General features: G+C 34.1%; 1 protein-coding gene across 1 annotated transcript in view; it reads right to left on the bottom strand.

Annotated features, from left to right (window-relative positions):
• The window catches only part of ERC1 (ELKS/RAB6-interacting/CAST family member 1), a gene marked incomplete at its 3' end in the record, with an annotated part of 440,133 nt that overhangs the window by 240,331 nt on the left and 173,921 nt on the right, over positions 1 to 25,881 (bottom strand). The window contains exons 9-12 of the mRNA XM_081310767.1: positions 17,987 to 18,124; positions 16,394 to 16,534; positions 15,564 to 15,704; positions 2,713 to 2,906 (exon numbers count right to left, since the gene is read on the bottom strand). Coding sequence (XP_081166893.1) covers positions 2,713 to 2,906; positions 15,564 to 15,704; positions 16,394 to 16,534; positions 17,987 to 18,124 — 614 coding nt within the window. The remainder of the gene's footprint in view (positions 1 to 2,712; positions 2,907 to 15,563; positions 15,705 to 16,393; positions 16,535 to 17,986; positions 18,125 to 25,881) is intronic.

Here is a 25,881-nt window from a genome sequence, read left to right as displayed (position 1 = left end):
CAAAAAATAAATCCCACCGAGGTAGGAAGTGTTTCATAGTTGCCAGTAAGTCCAAAAAGAACATAATTAATCTTGTTGAAATAGAAAAAAAAATTGAGCTGGAATTTAAAACCCCATTCTATTATCTCCAGCTCCACCACTGTTTAATTTCAGGAGTAATTTCTTTGGCTCCTGGTTTCCTCTTCATAAAATGCCATAATAGAGGGGCTGGGATTGTGGCTCAGTGATAAAGCACTCACCTAGCACGTGCAAGGCCCTGGGTTAGATCCTCAAAACCACATAATAAATAAATAAGTAAATAAATAAGTAATTTGGTTTGCAAGGGGGGTGGGGAATGCCATAGTAGATCTCTTTCACAAATTCTGTGGTGCTACTGTTTATTCAATACCTCAAACTATGTTTCTGAGTAACAAATTACAAAGCTGATAGCAAAAACTGAGTTGGAGAAAATGTTGCGTTTGTTTGTTTTTTGGTGTGCAGTTTTATTTTATTTTCTGATAGGCAAAAATCTTTGTCTCAAATCCTCAAACAAAATTACAGGTGCATGAGCAGAGAGGCTAGAACTATGCTTTTACCAATACACTAAAAGTTACATAGGTCATTTATAACTCTTTCTTACAAAGTGAAAAACAAAGTCACTATTAAAAGCAGCTATTTGGTGTACTTTGGATACAAGATATAGACTTAGTTCTGTTTCTTATTCTCCCTCACATTATGTCCATCTCCCAAAATCAGTATAAGTCCCAAAATGCAATAATGTTCTTCAAGTAAGCTTCATGGAATAGCGAGCAATATTTTCAAAATGTAGATTTTTTTCTTTTCTTTTTTAAAAACATACATATTTTTTAATAACTTTATTTATTTACTTTTTATGTGATGCTGAGGTTCAAACCCAGTGTTTCACCCATGCCAGGTAAGTAGCTATAGCCCTAGCTCCTCTTTTTCTTAATGTGGTACTGAAGATTGAACTTCAGCACTCATGAATAATAGGCACTCCTCTACCCTAGACTACATCCCCAGTCTTTTTCTTTTTGAGACAGGGTCTCACCAAGTTGCCAATGTTGGCCTTGAATTTGAGTCCTGTGTCAGCCTCCTAAGTAGCTAGGTTTATGAGCAATGGACCACCTCACTCAGCTTCAAATGCAGATTTCCAATATAAAAAATCACATTTAAAAATGAAATATTCTCAAGCAACTTCTGAAATACATTTGATGAGATGTCAGTAATCAGTCAAAAGTATCATATTTTAATGTTTATGCAGTACTGCTGCTGATTTTAGGCCCATTAAAAAAGCAAAAGGAGGTATAGATTCAGATATGTATTCATGTAAATATATAAGAGTGTCTGTGTATATACATGGGGCATGCTCACATGCTGGAGAAGGAACACAGTGCAAAGATTAATGTGAATAAAAATGCACAGGGGCTTGAGTTGTAGCTCAGTGGTAGAGTGCTTGCCTAGCAAGAGTGAGGTATGGGGTTTGATGACCCTCAGCACCACATTTAAAAATAAATAAATAAATAAAATTGATATTTTTAGAAAAACAAATAAATAAAAATGCATAGTCTACAATCAAGAGTTCTTAGTTTTAAATTTTTGATTTAAAGAATTATATCCATTTGTCTTATCCAGAACTAGAGAAAAAGAATAGAGTTAATACCAAAACAAGAGAAAACGTGCCAGCAGGTCAAAAGCCCATATTATTCACATTTTCATACAGTGTAAAACTATGAGGGTTGGAGTTTATTGCTTTGGTTTCTTGAAAATCAAAATTATATGGGTAGAACGGGAGGAAATAATAACTTCAGTGGAAAATAACAAGCCTACCAATAACCACCCCCCAAATTTAAAACTCAGTAAATAAATTATGAAAGTAATCTAAAACTTCCCAGCCCTCAAGAACATAAAAATAAATTATTCTTAAGAACCAGCCCTCAAGAAGCCACATAGCTTAGTGACTTCATTTTGTCACTGTCAGTCTTTCTGGCTGTTTAGAAGAACACAGGTAATCAATTGCTACTGGAAGAGCTGTCTCAATGCACTTGTGAGTTCATGTTAAATACATGGTATGAGAGAAGAGATTAACAGGCATATACTTGGTCTTCAGTATAAAGTAATTTAAAAAAGACAAAATTCTAAGAGAAATATCTGGCAGGATCTGTTCAAATACCCATTTTGAAGAATTCAAATTCAGGCCCCATAAAAATTACATCTGCGTTTCCAAAAATTATCCTAAAATGTCACGCTTCATTGACTGATGTAAGAATTTGCTTCTCCACGACCTAGTCAAAAATTCACAACCCCAAAAGAGCATCTGATCAGCCAAAAGGGTCTAAACCAATGATACAATATTAACTCCTTATACAGGAGGACCATTTGCTTATTATCTAGAACAATAAATAATAAAAAGCAAGTAGTTATTTGTACTCTATCTTAATCAGTCAGTTGAAAACTTTAATTTTTCAATTAATGAATACTTTCTCTTTTATTTAAGGTCAACAGTTTCTCAATTTACTCCCTTTCTATGTTGCCTTTTAGAGACTGCAACAAAGAATTTGTACTGATTTAGAATAATAAGTAGATAATAAAGTATTAACAAGCATTCAAGACCCTAAACTCAGAGGCACACAATACTGAAACAAGTATGCCCTCAAAAATACATACTTTACTTTTTCTAACCCAGTGAGTCCCATTCAATTTCCCTCTCCTTACCTTTCTAATTCAGCTATCTTCTTATCTTTGTCATTCTTCTCATTTTCCACTTCCTTCAAGATTTCCAAAAGGCGGTCTACTTCTGCCTGGGCCTTGCTAGATTCATCTTTGTACCTGGCAATCTCTCTCTCCAACTGCTGAATTCGGTCATTCATCTCTGGACTGGCTCTAGCTTCCAATGTTGCTTCATGTGCCTACAAAAAAAAAAAAAAAGAAAGAAAGAAAATGAAGAAGTGTTCCAAGTCTGTAAGATACACATAAAGTGAAACTGGCTGGGTAAACCATGGGTCAAAGAACTATTTATATTCAATTTAAACATAGTATTATCAAATATCTAAAGGATTAATATTTAAAGTAATCGCCTTAAATTACAAATAGATTTTTAAAAAATATTATACCTCTGAATTTTATTAGGCCAAAAATCACCAAAAGCCAACTGATATTTCAGAGAGTAGTAAGATATACTAATAAACCAAAAGACTGCTATTGATCTTGCCAAACAGTATCAAAAGGTACCACCAGGATTCACTGCTAATCTGACAGATAGCACCATTGCTGAGACCTATGTCCCATTAGTTATTTCCATTTCCTTCTCCCATATGCTGATTTACCAAATGTGTGAATCACAAGACTCTGGGCACCCAGAATTATGTAGATACTTTAAGAATGTATTGAGTCCCTTAAAATGCTTTGAAAAATATATTAAAAGGTCAAAGATATATTCTTAGAAAATTCTTTGAAAAGCTCTAATGCAAACTACCATTAGTAAATGAGAAATGTTTGTATAAATAAATGCTTTGTTATAAATCTAAGATTAAATTCTAGCCAGGTAAGGTGGCACATGCCTGTAATCACAGCTACTCAGGAGGTTGAGGCAGGAGGATTTTGAGTTTGAGGCCAGTCTGAGCAACTAAATAAACTGTCTCAAATTAAAATTTTTAAAAGGAGGGTGGTTGGGAACTTGTGGGTGTAGTTCAGCAGTGGAGTGCTTCCCCAGCATGTGTGAGACCCCACGTTTAATTCCAGTGCCAGAAAATAACAAACAAATAAAAAAAAAAAAGCACCCTTATTTAACCTCCTCCTACAAACAAGCATTAAATCTTTGTTTCAGTACTGGGGATTGAATCCAGGGGAGCTCTAACACTGAGCAATATCCCCATACCTTTTTTATTTTCAAATTTGAGGCAGGGTTCTCACTAAATTGCCCAGGCTGGCCTTGAACTTGTGATCCTCCTGCCTCAACCCTCCAAGTAGCTGGGATGTACCACTGCATCTGGCTCCATTAAATCTTTTACCAAGTTCATTTATTTAAGGCTTAATTCCTGATGAAAAAGTACTTATCTATCCAAACACTGGCTTCTTTAGGGTTGTGGATGTGGCTCATTGGTAGTATGCTTGCCTAACATGCTCAAGGCCATAGGTTCAATCCTTAAGCACCAAAAAAATAAAAAATACATCATAAATGGCTTCCCTCATCTTTAACTAACTTATGAAGTATATTTTAAGGAACAAAAACTACAAGTTCAGAAGGTAAAAGGACATCACTGTTTTGCACTGGATTTTCTCCACTATCTAAAAATCAGTTGTTTCACACCGTTTTGCTAGATTGTTAAGAGGAAAGTTCCTATAGCAATTAGTCTTTTATGGGGAGGACAAGGCTACAAAAACTTTTCAAATATGGTTATGTCTAACAGAAAATAGAGGAGGAAGTATAGAGGGAGCTATTTTGTAGAAAGCTGACCATATTTATATACCAAAAAGGAAGAAACGATAAAAAGAAAAAGACCAAAGATGCAAAGAAATGCAGGAATAACTGAGGAAGGACACAATAAAATAGGCGACAGAAGAAGGTTCAAAGTAAGGGGCACAAAAGACTGTAGAAACAAACACGAAGGTCTGCTGCTATTCAATACTATTAAGACAACTCTGACTTATAATCACTTATTATAAATGTTTTATTTATAACTCTGCCAATGTAACTAGTGCACATCAGTGTTCTAGGCCTTCATACATGCTGAAGTGCCCTAACTCTGAGGTCTCAGCTTAGTAAATGTCTCCTCTGTTAAGGAAGTCCTCTGTGACCCTAATCTAGATTTGATGTGCACTCCATCACACCCTGTGATTTATTACAACTACCTGTGTGAGTATCTATTTTCCCTGATAGAGAATATACATTCTATGAAAACAAGGGTGCAGGTAATCTTGTTTCTATCCTCAGTGCCCACCATGAAAACTGACTTAGTATAGAAACTCAATTACTTGTTGAACAAATGAATATGCACAAGCAGTGAAAGAGTTTTGCTTGATTTAAAACAGTTCATAGAATTAAGTGGTAGGAAAAGAAGAATTGGGAAGAGGATAAAAGTAATCAATTATATAAGTGTAATGTTAAATGTAGCCTAAAGGATGATCCAATGCCCAACTTTAAAGCAAAGTCAATTAAGTTAGGGGGGAAGAATCAAAAATATATTAACTTTCCCTTACTAATTATAACAAATTCTGTATCAGAGAAGTTTACATCCAAATTCTTGCTGGGTACATTTGCACGTTAAAATGAAATTCTAAGAATATTAAACATCTTTAAAGACCTTTGCAACTTTATATTTTAAAAAACATAAACTCTAAAAAAGATATTTTCCAAATGTTTTATAAACATTTCTTTAAAACAAATTTCTAAATAGTAGAATGACATTTAATTCAAGATGTAAACATATCTTATGTCCACAGAGTTCTTCTCAAAACAACAGTTAGAAAAATATTTTCTGGATGTTTAATTTCATGGCCTCATTCCCCTCACTGCTTTTCTAACCCTTTAAAATTTTAATTGTCTGTTAAACTGTATTTTGAAATGTGTATATTTTACATGTTCTACTTCTAGAATATCAGGAAGTCAAAATCACCCGGAAGCAAAAACTGCAAACTTCAGTGAAATAACAGTACTATATAAAACGTCACCTCTGGACAAGAAAAACTAAACCATGAACAATCCTTTTTAAAAATCCTTAATCAGGTTAAGCTCTCTGTTCTCAAGTGCTGATCTACTGGAAACTGCCTACCTTTCACATTATTAAAACCTCAATACACATACACTGGAGGCAAGGATTTCGTTCTTTTGTATTTCATATGTCGTACTAAAATATACACAATTGAAGAATCAAGCAGATAACCAAATCCTTATTTTCAAAGTATAAATTATTTAATGAGGAAGTAAAGGTTAAGAAGGGGATCTTATTCAATGAACAACAAAACATATATGGTTCCTTAAAATTATTTAAAAATACATAGTAAAAAGATAAATACATATACTGAGGAAAGCTCTGGTGCAAAGTAGCTTCAATAAAAGACATTTATATAAATTGATTTAAATTCTTTAAGGAAGTAACAGCTATTCTTTTAAAATTATGTCCTTTACCAATTTCTTTTGTGTCAGGTTCCTTCAGTTGTGAGAATTCAGTTTTTAAACATGGCCTTTAAAGGAGATTCTACTGGCAGATATGGATTTTAATGTGTTAGCAAAATTCTACCCCCCAAAGTGGTATGGTTAAAAGCCACAAATGGTTTTACTTAAAAGCAAAGGGAAAGAGAAGCAGCCCTGAATGAATTAACCCACTGAGAACAACAACAACAACAACAAAAAAAAAAACACATAGGGAGAAAGCAGCAGAATGGAAACCTCTCCCAAAGTTTAGGGGAGAATTTTCCTCTTTAAAAACTTTTAATTCAAGATAAACATATCTTATGTCCAAGAGTTTGAACTCACCCTAATATATATCAGAAAGAGTTTTGTGGGTTTTTTTGTTTTGTTTTTGTTTTTTAAAATTCTTAAGTTTCTATATGAGCAAGGTAAAGATAGAAGGTCAAGTACACTCAATGTTCCACTTGGAAAATTGTGCAAAAATATATGAACCACATCTGTATATGGGTTTGCCAGGTCACTTAATGGCTTGGATTAGTGCCCCAATACCATTTCTAGATACTAAAGGGAGTCAAAAGAGTTGAAAGGAAAAAAATGAAGAGAAACAGAAGGAAATGGTTTAAGAATAGAATAAGCAAAAAAAGAATAAAAGGTTAAAAAATGTGGTTTTTGAAAAAAAGCTTTAATTAAAAACTCAAGAGCCTAGAAACGGGCATTTAAAAGAATCTGTTATTTTAAGAAGTTCTCATAACTCAAGAGCTAAATTTCAGAGTTGGGGATATAGCTCATTTGGTAGAATACATGCCGTGCATGCACAAAGCCCTGGGTTCAATCCCCAGCACCACAAAAAAAAGAGAGATAGAGAGAAAAGCTGAATTTCAATCTTTTCCTTAATAATGCTGCTCATGCTGATGACAAAGAATACCAAAATTCAGGTACAGGTTAAATTACCAAGGACAGACATTTCCTACTTCAAAAATTTCAATTGTAAGAAGTCTTTTGAATAAATATAAATTAGAACACTAATCTTATACCAGTTATGGTTTTCAGAAAGAAGAAAATATGCCAAACAGTATACATCTACAATTTTGTACTATTATCTACAAATAAGCTATAAAGCAAAAAATCCCTGATACTATGGAAGATATAACAGAATTTTAGGTCTTATAACCTGCTAAAATAATTTTAAATTATACCAAATTTAAAAACTTAATGACACTACTTACCCTATTTTTTAAATATAGTAATGCCATGGAATTAGAAATTGTTAGAAGGAGGTAAAATCAGAAACAATATTTTTTTTTATTGGTTGTTCACAACATTACAAAGCTCTTGACATATCATACTTCATACATTAGTTTGAAGTGGGTTATGAACCCCCAATTTTACCCCAAATGCAGACTGCAGAATCACGTCGGTTACACATCCACAATTTTTATATGAACAGAGCAGGGAGGAAGAGTAGGAAGAAAAGAGTAACATTAATCAGAAACAATATTTAACAATTGTTTTGAATCCCACATTTTACTGCCTTAAATCTCAATCTTAAATTAGGAAAAATGCGCTCATTTATTCTCAGAAAGACCCTTTTTTTAAAAAAGTGAAAGCTTTTTTTTCTTGCCAATTTCCAATATAAATTAATAAGAGCTTAAAAACCCTTTGCTAATAATGTGGGAAGATACCTGAGTTCATTTGAAATTTTGCAGGAAAAAAAAAGCTGTATAAAACTGGCATATTGTTGATTCTCAAATTCCTACAGATAGTTCACTTACTAATTTCATGATAAAATCTACTCTCAAATTCCTACGGATAGTTCACTTACTAATTTCATAAATATTTATGTATTAATTTAAAAAATGTGATTTCCAGATATAGCCAATAAGCTACATTTTTGTTTTGTTGTTTTAGATTTTATTTTAAATGTCAAAAATCATGTAAGCATCTTCATAAAGAATAAATAGGTCTGTTCTGCATGGAAAACTATAGTAAGGTCAGCTCCAACATGCAAAGACACTGGATGTCATCATTGCTACCTTTACAAGGATAAGAACAAGAGGCTGAACAAACTGAAAATTAATGACTTTTCTTGGACCTGTTAGAAAATTGAGATCGCAGAGCAAACTGCCACCCAAAATATGGAGAAACACATATACTGGGAGAGTCAGAAATGAGATCTACTCATCTGGAACAGAAGCAACTCATACAAGCAATTGCAGGGTCATCATGAGGAATTGTTGGGGGCTGAGTATGACAGTAAGAAACTCGTAGAGGGGGAAGAGTTTTAGGGGTCTTTACCATACTTTCATATACTTTACAACCACAGGAACCCCACCAGATTTTTTAAGTGAAGAGCTGAGAAAAATCTCTGTGGTTCTGGCAGAAGAGAGAGAATAACAATTGTGAAATACCCTCAAAGCGTTCATCTAAAGGCTGGGGTAAAATTTTACCAGAGCTTTATCCCACCTAGAAGGATGACATCTCACCTACTCTAACCCCCTCTAGCCTTCCATTCAAACCTAAATGTAGAAAACCAAAACTGAGAAAGGCTTGTGAAGATCACAGCCAGGAAGATAGGCCCATGTAATACTGAGACATAGGACTGTGAATCTCACCCTCTCTTATCCCTTACTACCACCCCAAAAGGCTCCAGTATGGTAAAAGTGGATTACATTTGAAAAGAAATGAAAGATGCAGACTCACTTTGAAAAGCAAAGCCCACAGGCAAAAGGAATCTGAAGCTTCTGGCATCTACAGCAAACTAAATATAGCCCAATTTCTAGCCAGGATAACAGACAAGTATTATACTACCAAACTATTTCTACTATCCAAAAAAAAATTTCAGCTTTCAACAAAAAATTACAAGGCATGCTGAAGGACAAGAAAAAAATCATAGTCTGAAGAGACACAAAACCAGACTCTCATATTTGACAGAAATGTTCGAATTATCAGAGAATTTGAAATAAGTATAATTAATACAATAAGGGCTCTAATGGGAAAATCAGAAAACATCCAAGAATCGATGAATAATTAAGCAGAGAGATGGAAGCTCTAAGAATCCAAAGGAAATACCAGAAATCAAAAACATGTAAGAGAAATAAAGAATGCTTCTGATAGGTTGATTAGTAAGTTGGGCAGAGGGTGGGGCGGGGGGGGGGGGGGAGGACTATTAGTGAGCTTAAAGATAGGTCAACAGAAGCATTCCAATCTGAAATTCAGAGAGAAAGAAACAACATAGAACATCCAAGAACTGTGTGGGAAGTAATTTCTTTCTTTCTTTTTTAAATAAAGATATTTTTTAAAAGATGGACAAAATATCTTTATTTGTTTTATTTATTTTTTATGTAGTGCTGAGAATCGAACCCAGTACCTCACAAGTACGAGGCAAGTACTCTACCGCTGAGCTAAAACCCCAGCCCCTGGGAAGTAAATTCAAGAGATGAAATATACATACTTTTAATACCCAAAGGAAAAAAAGAGAAAAGAATAGAAGAAATAATCTAAATAATAATAGCTGAGAATATTTTAAAACTATTGATACTTATCAAACTGGGAAGCTCCCATTATCAAGCAGGATAAACACCAAAGCAAAACAAAAATCAGTATTAGGGCATCTCATATTCAAACTGCAGAAGACGAAAACAAAGAGAAAAGTCTGAAAGGCCTCAGAGAGACAAACAAATCTGATTTAAAAAAAAAATCATCAGACTCGTCATTAGAAACCACATCAGTGCCCAAAGCCTGGCCTGGAACCCCTGCATGCCCCTCCTCTCCAGGAGTCCAGAAGGGAACACCATGCAGCTGCTGAGGCTCCCTATCCCACCAACGTGGGGCTGCACTCAAACCACCTCTATCTTGGAACACTGCAGCCACCTCCATAGCCCTTCCCACATGGTAATCTCCATGACAGACAATAAACAGGGCCAGGAGGCAGCCAGCAGCACCGGATGCCACAGTGTGTCAATAACCGAACAGGCCGCCCAACCCCATCCCACAGCCCATCCTTCCAGCCCCATCTCTGAAAGGGGTTGACTCCATCTTGGGACACCTCTACTGCCATCTTGGGTTACCTCCACTGCGACCTCTGCCATCTTTAGTTAGCACAGATTCCATCTTGGGGTACCAATTGAGGCCTGGTAGCCCAACAGCAAGGTACCTACAGGCTTGATGCTACTGCCACCACCAACTAGGGACGTGGCCACTTCCATCTAGGGACAACAATCAGGACATGGCAGACAGTCACCAAGGTCTCTGTGGGCCAGGTTGCACCAGAGGTGTCCCTACTAGGTGTGCTAACAGTCACCATCCTGTTGCAGAGGCAACAGGGAGCCTTGCATGGGGTTGCCTCTTGGTTTTTTTTTTTTTTTCCTCCTGCTAACAGCCAACTTCTTTTGATTCCCCATTTGTCCTATAATCTATAATACCTCTATATTCTCACACACATCCTATCTCATAAACATCACATCCTACCCACCCCCTTCTCTCTCTGTCCACCACTAGAAACTATAAACCCTCATGCAAACCTAATGGCTATATAGTAGAAAATAACTGTACACTTCTGTTTACAGCAGCAAAACTGTAAATGTCTAAATAGAATCTAATTGATTTATGGCTGCATATTAGTTGCATTAAACATTGATCTCACCCTAAAAGGTGAGGTATTCATAACCTGCAGGGACACTATAGGATTATAGGGTAGAAACTACAATACCTCAGACTCACACTGCAAGAAAGAAAGACACATAGACAACATGAAAAACCAAGGGAGGAAAATGCCACAAACAAACCAAGATACTATAATAATAGAATCCATTGATGTAGATGAAAGATGAAATGACAGAGAAGGAGTTCAGAATGTACATAATTAAAATGATCTGCAAATTAAAGAATGACCTGAGAGAGCAAATACAGGCAAAAATTGATCACTCCAACAAAGAGATAAGAGAGCAATTACAGGCAACTATTGATCACACCAACAAAGAGATAAGAGAGACAGACAGCAAAAGATTACTTCAAGAAAGAGATAGAGGGGGTCAGGGTTGTCGGTCAGTTGTAGAGCACTTGCCTAGCATACATGAGGCACTGGATTCGATCCCCAGGACCACATAAAAATAAACAAAATAAAGGTATTGTGTCCATCTAAAACTAAAAAAATAAAAAAATAAAAAAAAAATTTAAAAGAAAGAAATAGATAGAGATTTTGAAGGGGAAAAAAAACCCAGAAATCATAAACCAAATAAAAAACTTGATAGAAAGCATCACCAACAGATTAGATCATTTGAAAGACAGAAGCTCAGACAATGAAGACAAAATGTTCAATCTTAAAAATCAAGTTTACCACACAATGAAGATAGTAAGAAATCATGAACAGAACATCCAAGAATTATGGGAAAATATCAAAAGACCAAATCTTAGATTTATTGGGATAGAGAAAAAATGTACAATCTCTTCAGTGAAATAATATCAGAAAATTTCCCAAATGTGAAGAATGAATTGGAAAATCAAAGAGGACACCAAATGTAAAAATTACAACAGATCTACACCAAAGCACATTATAATGAAAATGACTAGCATACAGAATAAGGGTAGAATTTTAAAGCCGCAAGACAGAAGAATCAGATTACATATAGGTGAGACAAATTTGGATTTCAGCAGATTTTTCAACCCAAATCCTCAAGGCCAGGAAATCCTAGAATAACATACCAAGCTCTGAAAGAAAATGGATGCCAACCAAGAATCTTACATCCAACACAATTAAGCTTCAGGGCTGATGACAAAATAAAAACCTTCCATGATAAACAAAAGTTAAAAGAATTTACAACAGGAAAGCTGTACTACAGAACATTCTTGGCAAAATATTCCATGAAGAAAAAATGAAAAAACAATGAAAATCTGCAAAGGGAGGAACTATACTAATGGAAAGGCCAATCAAAGGATAAACAATGTCAAATTAAAAACAAAAAATAAACCAAAATGACCAGGAATACAAAACATATTCAAATAATAACCCTGAATGTGAATGGCCTAAACTCATCAATTAAAAGACACAGACTGGATTTTATAAAAAGACCCAACAAATGCTGCCTTCAAGAGATTCATCTCACAGGAAAAGACATCCACGAGCCCGTGAAAGGTGAAAGGATGGGAAAAAATGTATCACTCACATGGACCATGCAAATAAGCTGGGGTTTCTATCCTCATATATCAGATAAAGAGAACTTCAAAGTTAGTGAAAAGGATAAAGAAGGATATTTCATACTACTCAAAGGAACCATACATCAAGAAGACATAACAATCATAAATATCTATGCCCCAAACAATGGGATGTCTATGTATATCAAACAAAGTGTTCTTAACTTCAAAAATCAAATAGACCACAACACAACACTGGGTGACTTTAACACACCTCTCTCACCACTGGATAGACCTTCCAAACAAAAACTAAACAAAGAAACTATAGAACCCAATAAAATCATCAATAATTTATACTTAACAGATATATATGGAATATTCCATCAACGAGTGAATACACTTCTTTTTTCCCCAGCAGCGCATGGATCCTTCTCCAAAATAGACCATATGTTATACCACAAAGAAACCACATCAGGAAGAAAAGAGGTAAAGTATTTAAAAGTGTTGGAAGGGAGAGACGCCATTTAGAAATCTAGATACACTGTAATTACTCTTCCAAAGAAAAGGAGAAAAACAAAAATTGAGGAATTCACTGTCAGAAGCCATGTGCTGCAAGAAATTAAAAGTTGTTCTTCAGAGAAAGGAAAATGAAAGAGGTCAGAAACTCAGACACAGTATACACAAAGAAAGGAAAAAACTGGACAACAAGTAAGTGAAACGAAAATTGCATCTTTTATGTTTCTTAAATGATCTAAAAGATAACTATTTAAAGTAATAGCAAAAATGTCTGGTGATTAGAGCCTACAGATAAATGAAATGAATTGTAACAATATAATAAGGGAAAACAAGAAGAAATTATGAATATTCTATTTAAGATACCTGTACTGAAAATGAAGTAGGATAGCAATGACAGAGTACTATACACTAGCTAAAATTGTGTTGCAAACACCAGGACAACAATTTTAAGAAATTTTTAATAAGTATAATTTATATGTTAAGAAAGGAGAAAAAATAGAATCACATAAATACTCAGTTAAAACTAGAGAATGGGGGTAGAGGTGTGAGCACTTGAAGCTTTGGGTTGAACCCCTAGCATGGGTTGGAGAGGGAGGGGTTTGGCTGTAATATCACAAAGATAGCAGGGGGCAGGAGGGAGGGGCAGTAGGGGAACCAGAGACCACAAAGACCAAAGCTTGGAAAAGTATAATTAACAACTGCTTTCTGGGATTAGAGTACTGTACTGTGTAAATAATGTAATAGGGAAATATCAGTAATGAACTTTTTTTATTGAAATAACTAAATAAGGTTTCTTTTAATAACTTTTTATAGGAAAAGAAGAAATCAAATGACTAAACATAATTATTTCAGAATTATTTCTAGAAAATAATTTGCATAATTTTATTAGTTAGATTTTTCCAGGAAAATAAATTATTCAAGGCATTTTACGAAAAGCATATTTTTATAGATAAAATAAAACTCATTATAAGGATGAAGGTCAAAAAAGCTGCTGCTAGTATACAGGAAACCAGAAAACAGAGATCACACCACAACTCTGATGATGATTTCAGTTTCCTCAGCAAAAAAGGGAGTTCTTTCCAAGACATTACTGGACATTATGAGTATGAGTAATTCAGACAATCACAACATGTTATTCTCTTCTATCTTACAAAACATACAAAAAAACCTTTCTTTTATGAGAATCTGAAACTGGAATCCTGCTGACAATGGGATCTACAACACATTCCAGGCTTCCTGCTGCAGAAAACAAGGACTGTGATGAATGATCATTATCTAATATCATTTGTCTTCTACCCTCCATATAAAATATCAGTCAAATATGCAAATAAGTCACATGTAAATAAATGGCTATCCTAAGATATTCTGTAAAATGGGACAATGTTCCATCCCATGTCCCATGCCTGTCATGCTGAACACTGGTAAAATTAATATTCTAGAATTTGGAAATAATGTGATATAGTACCCAATTTCTTTTTTTAAAAATTTTTTAATTAATAAATGACAGAAGAATGCATTTTAATTATTATTATACATATACAGCACAATTTTTTAAAATGAAAAGAAATAATTGCTTAAAATAAAACATAGGAATATTTTAGAAGAAAAACAGACATGGACAGAAGTAATAAATCAGAGAAAGAGAAAGCCAATCTCCTCTTCCCAATTATATATTTTCTCATAAATATAGATAAAAAGCCCAACATAAAAGAGACCATAAATGATGAACTATGGGTCTCAAATATAAGAAATAGAAAGAAAATGTAATACTGTCACAAATAAACAAGTTTAGAATGTTAATAACATTATTCCTGGAAGTGCCTTCTGTTTTACAACCCTAAATACATTTAACAACTTCAAATGGAAAATTACCTCCAACCTTCTAATGTCAAAATACAGCTGTTGCCATTATATAGCAAAATGGAGAATGTAAGCCATAAATGGTTTTATGATTTTTGTTTATTACAGCCTTAAGATACTTGCACATTTATGTACATGTATAGTTTATTAAATATATTCTACGGACTTGTAAAAAAAATACAACTGTCAAATCTAAATTGGTTATAATTGGATTCCTTAATCTCAAATAAAGGACTTTCCCCACACAATTCGAAAGTAACTTTAAGCTACTGGATTTTCTTCCTTTCCTTAGCCTCAGAACATGATTTCCTAAATGAAGATAACATGTTAGTCTATGGAAAAAGAGCAAAAGTAGAAGTCTCAAGACTAAGCTCCACCCTTCATTCATCAGTCAATGAATTGAATTCAGTTAATGTAATTGCTCAGAAGTCTAAGTTTCAATTCTCATAAAGTCAGATAGGTAAGAGATTTAAAAATTGAAAGGGCTCTGAAAACCATGAATTACTACTTAAATATTAACAGAAGTATAAAGCAAAGAAATAAATGATAAATATCTACACCATTCCTAACATTTTCATTGTGTTTAAGTACCACTGTTACATTATTTCCTTTCAGGAAGTTTAATTCTAATGGAGGAAAATATCACAGAATTGAGATTTTTACATCATAGTCTCAAATGTCATCAATAAGGGAGGTATATATTTTAATCTTCCTCTAAACTATAAATTCTCTAAGTGATTGGGGTTCTAATGAATAAAATAAAGTAGGCTAAGAACACTAAAAAAAAAAAAATCAAACAAGACACAAATTACCATTTCAAACTTTGGGGGTTTATTATTCCACTTGTAAATTATTCCATATAAACACCCTAGACTTACCTACTGTACTTTTAATTAAAACAAAGTAAGAAAATGGGAAACTTTTTGTTAACCTTTTTCAGCTGCGATTCCATTTTCAAACATTCCTCCTTCTTCTGCTCCAGAGCAATCTCTAGTGTCTTGAGTCTTGAGTCTTTTTTCAGGCCTGAGGAAGCCAGGGAAGAAGCATGCTCTTTCAGATCCAAGAGTGAAGCCTAAAAGAAGCAAGAAAACCTAGAATAAATATGCAGATTGAAAATTTGAAATTTACTATCATGGTGGCTTGCAGTTTCTTTCCATTTCAAGAACATTCCTGAACTATAAAACAATATTAGCTTTAGCTTTCATGTATTAATTAAAATAAGATGGATTTCTAAGAACAGTGACTTTGAGTTCTAACTATACATACTCTTTCCCACAAAACAAAAGTAGATCAAGCTTTGTGAATATAAGGAGTCAACTTTAATAGCTTCATAAACTTAAAGATAAAACATATTTTTCCTTCTAAAGGAAATATTCTATTAGGAACTCACTTCCACAAATTTTCCTAAAGGTATTGGAAAGAAAATTCAGAGAGACCCTAAAGCTCTTTCATTATTGTTTTATGACATGTAATGGGTTTTAGTTATTTTAGAATATATAAAAATACCATTAACAAGTAAGAAACTATCACAAAACATGATGAAAGAGATAGCAAAACTTAGGGAATAAATAAACCAATTTTATTATGTCTTTGCAAAACTCCTGAAATATCCTTTGAGTCATTCACAAAAAGCCTGCTGTAAGAGTATTAAAATCTTCCATCAAATACTTTTCATATATAAAACATAAACAACAATACATACATACAACAATGCAATAACTAAGCAAACCAAATAATTCCATTTTAGTGATTTTAACTAACCTCTTTCTCTGAGAGGTCGCCTTGCAACAGGCTGACTTTTTCTTTCAAGTCTTTAAGATCTTTTTTGTAGTTATCGATTTCCTCTTGCTTCTCTCGCTCATCTCTGTCCCGCTGTTCCTTTAAGCGTTCAATTGTTCGCTCCTGAAGACAAAACACATCAACACATGAGGAAATTCCTTTCTGTGCTTAATATGACTATAATTCTACTTTTAGCTGATAAAGTGACACTTCTATCCTCTGTTCAAAAGACTGGTAAATTTTTTAACAATTCACTTTTTTAAAATTTATCCTTCCTTCCTATATTGTCATAACAAAGCTCCGGCTTTGCTTTTTTTGACTTCCAAGTTTTCTTTTCCTATAATTTCAAATATTCAGATATCACCAATATAGTCTCTTGAAATATTCCCATTTAAATTCAATTCCCAAATAACTAAAAATTTCCATATTCACCCATAGGACAAAAACTAATATTTCTTATTTATAATTCACACATTGACTACAAGTCAATGGAAATCACAATTCACACATCAAGAAAAGGGAAGGGAAGAGACTATGAAATGTTGAGCCTAAAGTATACAGGAGGGTAAAGAAAAGAAAAATTATTTAAAATTATGTCTGTCAACAGATGCTCAGGAAGTTACAAAGTTGAGCAATGTTAAGTACATTTCCAAGTGATATTTCTAAGTATATTAAGGGAGGAAGGCTTGATCCTAGCATGTTATCCTGAAGCCTTCTGAGTCCAGGAGACTTAAGGAACAGTGACCCTGCCTCTTTAAAATAATCCAATTAAAATGTTGCATAGAGATTATCCAAACCACCTTCTAAGACATTAACATTGGCCAGCCAGAAGCAACTTAAAATCCCAACAACTTAGGAGACTGAGCTGGGAGGACTCCAAGTTCGAAGCCAGCCTTAATGAGACCCTATGCAACTTAGTGAGACCCTGTCTCAAAAAATGAAAATGGACTGGGAATGTAGCTCAGTGGTAAGGCACCCCTAAGGTTCAATCCTCAATACCACCCACTACCCAAAAAATACATTAACACTGGCCAGAATAGGCTAGTTCTTTAGTCAACCATTTATGAAAAATAAGGTTTACTCATAAAGCAGTATAAAGTAGGAAGGTCCAGACTAGAAAATTAATAAGAACATTATATTAATGAATAAAATCTATGATAATATTAGGCACCAAAGTAAACAGTAAAGGAGGAAGACTATGTATTGCCTCCTGATATAGTTAATGTCTGGTAATGTCTCACATTCCCACATTCTAGTTGACCATATTAATAAAAAGAAATTTTCTTTCTCTTCAGAAAGCAGCAAATGGGGATCATAAGGCTCATTCTTTAGAAAAATCAGCCAGTGCCCTCTAGCATGGAATCCATCTTGCCTGGGAGCAGGCGCTTAAATTGACAAGAACTAAATGGATTTGCTTTCCCCTTTACACTAAGTATACTGGCAAAAGTAGAGTTATTTTTCCTTTTGCTAAAAAGGATCTCTTCTGTATTCTATATGCAGTTTTCAATTAATGAGAAATCAAGAGAAACATGACTGTGAAGTGTCCAGACCCTTCACTTTATCTTCAAGACTCACTTTCTCTGCAAGGGCCTCCTCCAAAGTCGTAAGGGCAGTGTCGGTGTTGGTGGTGTCAGCCTGCAAGGATTTGACTCGTTCTTTCAAGCTGCTCATCTGCTTTTCCTTATCTCTAAGTTGCTCTTGAAGATTTTCAATCTGTATGCATTCACATTAAAAAGAAAAAAAGACATTAAGAAAAATGGAAATACATACTATAAAAATCATTGAAAGTTAGAAACAGATCAGGGTTGTCTATGTGTGTTCTATGGAAATCCTTTAATCCTAAAACTTTCAGAATAACGTGCAAAAACCTTAAGACTAAAATTTACAGCCAGAACAAAGAAAAAGCATACACATAGATATGGACATACATACATACATACATACACACACACACACACACACACACAAATCCCTAAAAAAATAAAGAAGGTAGCTGAGAGGAAAGATGCAACACAAGAGATGGAAGTGCAGACAGGTATTGCACAGGAAAGCCACAAGAGTGGGATTAACTTCTAAAATGACACTACAACTGTCAAGAAGGATTACTTCACAAATAATCGGGAACAGAATATAGAACAGCTAGACAGTAAGAAAGACAAATCAGCTACATAAAGGAAAAACTGTTCTTAAATGCTAGTGTTGTTAGATTTTATATCATCCTTTATCAAAACAACATTTACAGTAAAATTTCTTATTGTAGTCATGCATTCCTTCATACATACAAGCATTCACTTACTAAAAAACTTATTGAGTTCTTTATTATATGTCAGACACGAGTAACATCAAGAAAAATAAAGAGACCCATTTTTATTATATGGTGACATGGCAAGAGAGTTCCCCATTAGGTAGCTGAAGCTAAGCAACAGATGAGTTTATATGCCTTCTAAGGAGAATTTATGGTAGAAAGCTAGAAATCATTAGAGATTACTAAGCACAGAAATGGCCTGGCTATTTTATTTAGATAATTCTGATGGCTGTGGAGGGGAAATTTAAAGGAACTTAAATACAGCCATGGAAAAGAATAGCAAAATGGATCAGTTCAGCAAAGAGATATGGGAACTAAGAGAATAAGACATATGGAAAATAAGGGATGTATTTGAAAAAAAACTGTGGAAATAGCATGCTATCACTAGGGAGTTTCGAGTACACAGAAAGAAAAATATTAAGCAAAAAATGAAGAAATTCTAGGGAGAGTACTCACTCTACCACTGAGCTGCAGTCCCAGGCCTACAGAAATATTCTGAATAACTAAAGAAAAATTAAAAATAATTCCATTACTCTAAAACTCACAAAGTTAATTCATTTACTCAACACATGTTTCAGTTCCTGCTATCTGCCGTACATACTTCCAGGCATTGAAGATACAGAAATAATCAAAACACACCCAAATCCCTGCCTTCACAGAGCTTACATTCTAGTACAAAAAACAAATGAAGAAAGAAATGAAGAGAATGAATGAATGAAGTATGTAGTAGAAAAATTAAGCAGGAGAATACTATCAGAGCTAGTACTAGAACTAGTACTTCACATGGCTTTCAGAATGCAACATAACTGTTACCTCCTTTGGGAAGACTTTCTTGCTTTTACCATGAGAATGCCATGATCATTGTTTGTGCTCCATTACATATATACATATGTGTACAACATATACACACAACACACACCCCTATCCTTCCATGTACTATAGCCTGAAGTCCTGATCATATATAATTATTTTATACGTCTCTGTGAGTAGACATGTTTCTGCCCCTACAACCTTGTTTTGTACCTTCGTATCTGCCCCATATCAGGATTTAAGTAAAAAACTGTTCATTAATCAGTAAATAAATATAATGTAAGTCTGGACTTTCATAAACTGTATTCAGGCACATAAGCATACACATAAACTCATGCCAAGAAAGAAACAACAAAAGAACCCTGGATCCAATATTCAGATACTTGCTTACATTAATCAATTTAATAAAAGCTCTTTAAGAACCTGTTTCAGGGCTGGGGCTGGGGCTGGGGCTCAGCAGTAGAGCACTCATCTTGCATGTGTGAAGCCCTGGGTTCAATCCTCAGCACTACATAAATAAAAAAAATATAAAGGTATTGTGTCCACCTACAACAAAAAAACTTTTTTTAAAAAAAGAACCTGTTTCATTCCACTGGAAAGAAAAAAAAAAAAAGGAGCCACTCTCTGGAGTCAATAAGAAATTCAGAAGCAGGGCAAACAAGCTAAGGAAAGAGATTTAGTAAATTCTAAGAGTCTAAAAGGAATACTCTAAGGCTTGAATTTTCATTCTTCAACAAAGAAGTAATTATACAGGTGAACCACTGAAACACCTGAAATGAGCTCTAGTCTTTTCAGTGCCAAAAAGAGTCCACAGCATACTGTGAAAGGAGAGTTCTCACAAATAAAAAGCATTAGTCTTCTTTTAATTTAATAAACAGAATTTCATATGGATCAAAACTTAGGTAAAATTACAACCCCTACAGAAAATTTTACCACTCAAAATTTAATATTCCATATACATTCAGACTACAATGCCCTGGTATTTACATATTTTAAAAGCTGTGCATGTGCAGGTCATTATAGGTGCTATCACATATCACAGGCCTTACACAAAAAAAACACATGGTCAAGCTGTTGATTAGTACTTTCTTGTGAAGAAAGGCAGGACAAGAACCATTATTTAAAATGAAATTTCAAGAATAAGTTTAGTTTTACAGACAAGAAAACAGAGTCATCTTTTATGAGCCCACCTAATATACGAATACCCCTTATACACATGCATATAAAAAAATAATACCCTTCTATCCACTCCATCATCCGCCTCTAGAAAGAAATTAAGAAATTAAAACATTAACAGTTCTACTTTTATAATTCATATGTAGTTAAACTATTAAAATAACCCATTATTCTTTGCTGGTAAAAATTTCTACTGATATACTTAGGTGCAAAAGGTATCAGATCAGGTAAAAGATCAACTAGCAAGTTCTCCCTAAGCTATTTTCTTTTTCAGTTATCCAGCTGTCTAGACAGATTTGGCTGCTGAATTGGAGGGGAGGAAAAGGAAGGCTATTTTTGGACTCCTATTTACTGCTAAAGGAATAAACATTCCATTGTGAAGGATCTCACAAAATGAAAAAAGAAGAGTGGATACTAAGACTGTTTCCTTTGGACACATTGCCACCAGTGAGAAGGACCTGAAATAGATACAGATGTGCAAACTACCACGTAAGCACTGAAAAAATACAAAAGATGCTGTGTGAGGGGTGTCTATAAAAATACTTCTCTTTTCATTTATTCAGCAGCAAGATGGCTAACAATTGAGCCCCACTGAAAGCTCCTGTTATATATGCTCAGTTTAGTTGATTCAAATTGTGCTTTTTTGATTAAGGACCTCTGGGTTATGTGTCACTGACCAGCTTGCATTTGATCACTGACACATTATTATTCTCACTATTCTCTTCTTTTCTACTAACCTAATGTTAACATTATAAGACTGTTTGCCCAAATAGCTCCATATCATTTCATTTCAGTATTTATCATACTAGTTCTATAAAACATACTGCAGAGACCCTATTCTATATCAAGTTTGATTATCCACGGGATTTGAAATACTGTTATTAAAAAGTTTTGAATATAACAGCCTAGAGAAAAACCAGATCCATTTTGCACATACAGTTACAAAACAACAACAATAATGGTGGTGGAAAAGAGAAGCTAGTGATGATAACAAGAGCAACCAACACTTAAAAAGAGTGTCTATGTACATATCTTACCTATTTAAGTATGCCAAAAGGACTATGAGACAACAACAACTAGACAATCTAACTGCAGAATCCTACTCTTAATCATTATGCAATAAGTATGTTTTATGGTGAAAAAAAAGAAAGAATTTCTCAAAGCATTTTCACATAAACCATTCCATACCATAATGCTTATTTTAAAGCACAGTATATCATTAGTATAAATTCACCTCCTCCTGAAGCAAAGAATGAAGGGTAGAGGTAATAAACCGTTGCACATGTAAAAGTATTATTTCCCAGGAGGAACATGTATTCAAGTGCAATACAGTAAAGCTGGTGGGGAGATCCAAAGATACTTGATGCAAGAATATTACCATAATGTTATTAAAATAATCTGTTTTCCCCAACTTTCTAAGAGGAAAGGAAGCAACTGATACAAGAAAGTATGCTTATTGATAGACATGTAGACTAAGGAACACCTGAAAATGAAATATAATATCCCCTGTCCATGCTTTTGCTTTCTTTTTTTTTTAACCTGGGATTAATCAGAGTTTTAAAATATTAAGTAAAAAATTTCCAGAATTAAACAACTCATAATTTTCCAGCTTCATGCCATTCTAAGTACTGTGATAACATCTCATGTTGTGCTGTCTGCCAGGGATGGGTCATGAATCATTTATTTGTCTATCACATCCACTATATATACACTACCCACCCATTAGTCACTTAGTAGCCAACTCAGTTATAAAATATATTGCTTGGGCATCATGTGTAGTAGCCTAATGCTACATCACAATGCCTATGTTATTTACCTCACTTTATCTTATCACACAGGTGCTGTAACATTTCACATCACAAGAAGATGAATACAATAAGATATTTTGAGAGATCACATTCACATAACTTTTATTACAAGATCCTGTTATAATTCTGTTTTATTATTAATGTTGTTATCTTACTACCTTACTATTTCTAGTTTATAAATTAAATTTTATCATAAGTATATGTGTATATGACAAAGCATAGTATATACAGGGTTTCACATTGAGGCATTCAGATTTCACTGGGAATCTTAGAGCATTACAGCACCACTGCAGGAAAGGGGAAACTACCTAGAAAGCTTTCCTTCTGTTATTTATTTTTAATATTGAAAATTAATAGACTGTTTACTGTAGAAAATGGTATATTTCATAACCCCATAGACTTTTTTCTACTTTATGAATAATCTGCTGGATATAAAAAGAAATAATTTAGCATGTATTCAATTTCTTCATAAGTAAAATTCTGTACAGATCAAAAGAATTGGCATTTATTCTAGAGAGCAGATCTAACAACGATGAATTCAAAAAGAAATTCTTTTATATTAGCTACTTAAGATAAAGACATGTTCTTTAAAATTACCTCTTTTATCATAATATCTATTGAGTTGGAAAGAAATAGAAATAAAATAGTTAATATGTATTGCACAAAGTCTTTCTTCTTCCTAAGCCATTTTATTTTACAAAGAGAAAGAAAAAATGAAGACAGAAGAAGACTAATGGTGAATGCAATGTTACATGCTGAATTCATCAAATCTACATACCAATTCAGCATTGGCATGGCTTATTGGCATCTTTTGTTTTGGTTTTTATCAGCATTGCCCAGTTGTCAGGAGCTATCATGTTCAATGACAGTGATTTATTTCTAGTCAAGTGGAACTGATTACTCTGCCTTTAAGGCCCTAATCACTGAGTAGAAGTGGAAAAGGTTTCCTCTAGGATACAGTTCTAAGGAAAAAAGAAATCCCAAAACACTTGCAATCACCTGGCTCACTTAAGTATCACTTGAAGAAAGGAACTTTAGTGATGATATCTCCACAATCATTTTTAGGCAGCATCAAAGCTTTTATTTACACAAAGCCAGTAATCCAGAAAGGATCTGACCTTTACTTTCTTCATTTACTATCTTTCAGTATCAAAAATAGACAAAGAGAAATTCACAGTAATTAACAGTAAAAGTTTTCCTTCTTAGAATCTAAATTCCCTGCCAGGCACGCCTGTAATCCAAGCATCTCAAGAGGCTGAAGAAGGAGGATCCCAAGTTCAAGGTCAGCCTCACTAATTTAGTTCAAAATAAGAAATAAAAAGGGATGGAGGTGTAGCTTAATAGTAGAACACCCTGGGTTGGATTCCCCACTGCCACAAAATAAAATTAAAAAGAAAAAAGGATCCAAGTTCCCTCTTTTTTTGTTGGGTGGCTGTGTGAGGGGATTGAACTAGGGATTGAACCTAGAGGCTCTTTACCTCTGAGCTATATTCCTAGCCCTCTTTACTGTTTTATTATTTTGAATCAGGGTCTTACTAAGGTGCTCTAGGCCTCCCTTAGTTGCTGAAGCTGTTTTTGAATCTGTGACTCATTCTGTTTCAGTCTCCCTAGGCATGTGCCACCACCCCTAATCCAAATTCCCTAATCTCTGCTCAGTTGTTTTGTCTACCTGCCTAGTCTCTGACAGAATATACTAACAAGGTACAACTATAATTTACCAAAACAAGCAGCTTTTGCCTAGGCTATTTATATTGGCCTCTAGAGTTTTACATGTTTGATCATGTCTTTCCAGTGGTTAGAAAGCACAAGAACAGCAAATCATGACACATTCTAAGCAAAGTTTTAAACTCATTTGGCTTTTTAAGTCTCCATATCAGTACAATAGTATGTTTTTTTCCCTAAACATACATATCTATGATAGTTTATAAATTACACACAAAAAGAGATTAACAATATAATTTAAAATAAAGTAGAGCAATTATAACAATAAACTGTGAAAAAAAATGCCAACATCACTACTCCTATGCTTTGGGGCCATTAGTAGGAAAATAAGGGTTATTTGAATATAGAGCATAGGGATATCATAATAATGATCTAAGAGATAGTCAATCTGATAACTGAGATAGATGCTAAGTGACTAGATAGGTAGGATATACAGTGTTGATACACTGAACAAATAGATGATGACTCATGTCCCAGGTGGGATACAAAGGATAGAGTAAGGTTTCATCATACTGCTCAGAATGATACACAATTTGAAACTTATGAACTCTTTATTCCTGGCATTTTTCATTAAATACATTCATATTTCAGTTAACTGCAGATAACTGAAACTTCAAAAATTAAAAATACAGATAAGGGGGTTACTTATCTGAGTACAGAAGGGCAGTTATAGCCCTTAGGAAAATATATTCAGAGTGCTGTGCTCCAGACAGATGTTAAAAATTGCTTCAAAAGGGAGTAAGTTCCCTAAACATTTTGTTCATGGTATATATAATAGAACTGGAGACCTCTTAAATTAAAACAGTTGCATAACATAAAGCAAAAGCTGGTAAAATCACAGACACTACCAGTCAAGATCAGCCTGGGAGACAATTATCGAAATAGTTCAGATTCTTCTTTTTATATCTGGTAGACATACATTAATACTGTATAAGCTGGGCATGATAGTGCACGCCTGTAATCCCAGCAGCTTGGGAGGCTAAGACAGAAGGATAGAGTGTTCAAAGCCAACCTCAGCAAAAAGTGAGGCTCTAAACAACTCAGTGAGACCCTATCTCTAAATAAAATACAAAATAGGGCTGGGGATATGGCTAAGTGGCCGAGTTCCCCTGAGTTCAATTTCCAGTACCAAAAACAAAACAAAAACTGGACATACTTTATTGAGCTAACATCACTCCAAAAAAAAAAAAGACATAAATCCATAACGGCATAGCAATGAAGAGACTGCACACAGGCCTCAATTCACATCATCTAGGTGAATGGCATTCCTTGAAGTTTTCCCATTTCAATGGCTACACAGAACAGTTTCAGATGATAACATCTTACTACATTTTAGTAATGAGAGAACCAAGTATTTTTTTTAATAATTAAAGCATACCACTAGGCTTAGTTTCAAAAAAATTCATTGTATTATTTGTAAAAAGTAACAAAATTGGAAAAAAATCAAACACATAACAATAAGAAGTTGACTAAATTAGTCTATTCACTGGATAGACTATTATGCAACCATTAGAGGTCACATTCTTGAGGCTTATTTAAGATATGGAAATATGTTTATTACAAGAAAGGTTACTAAAAAGTATGTCCAATACTATCCCAATTTAAAATAAGGAAAAGGTTATTTGTGCATTTTTTTCCTCTTTGTAACT

Source organism: Spermophilus citellus (genome assembly GCF_964194105.1).
Source record: "Spermophilus citellus genome assembly, chromosome: 10".
Classification (NCBI taxonomy): Eukaryota; Metazoa; Chordata; class Mammalia; order Rodentia; family Sciuridae; genus Spermophilus; species Spermophilus citellus.
Note: the sequence above shows the minus strand (reverse complement) of the source record. Positions and strands in the feature narration are given on the sequence as shown.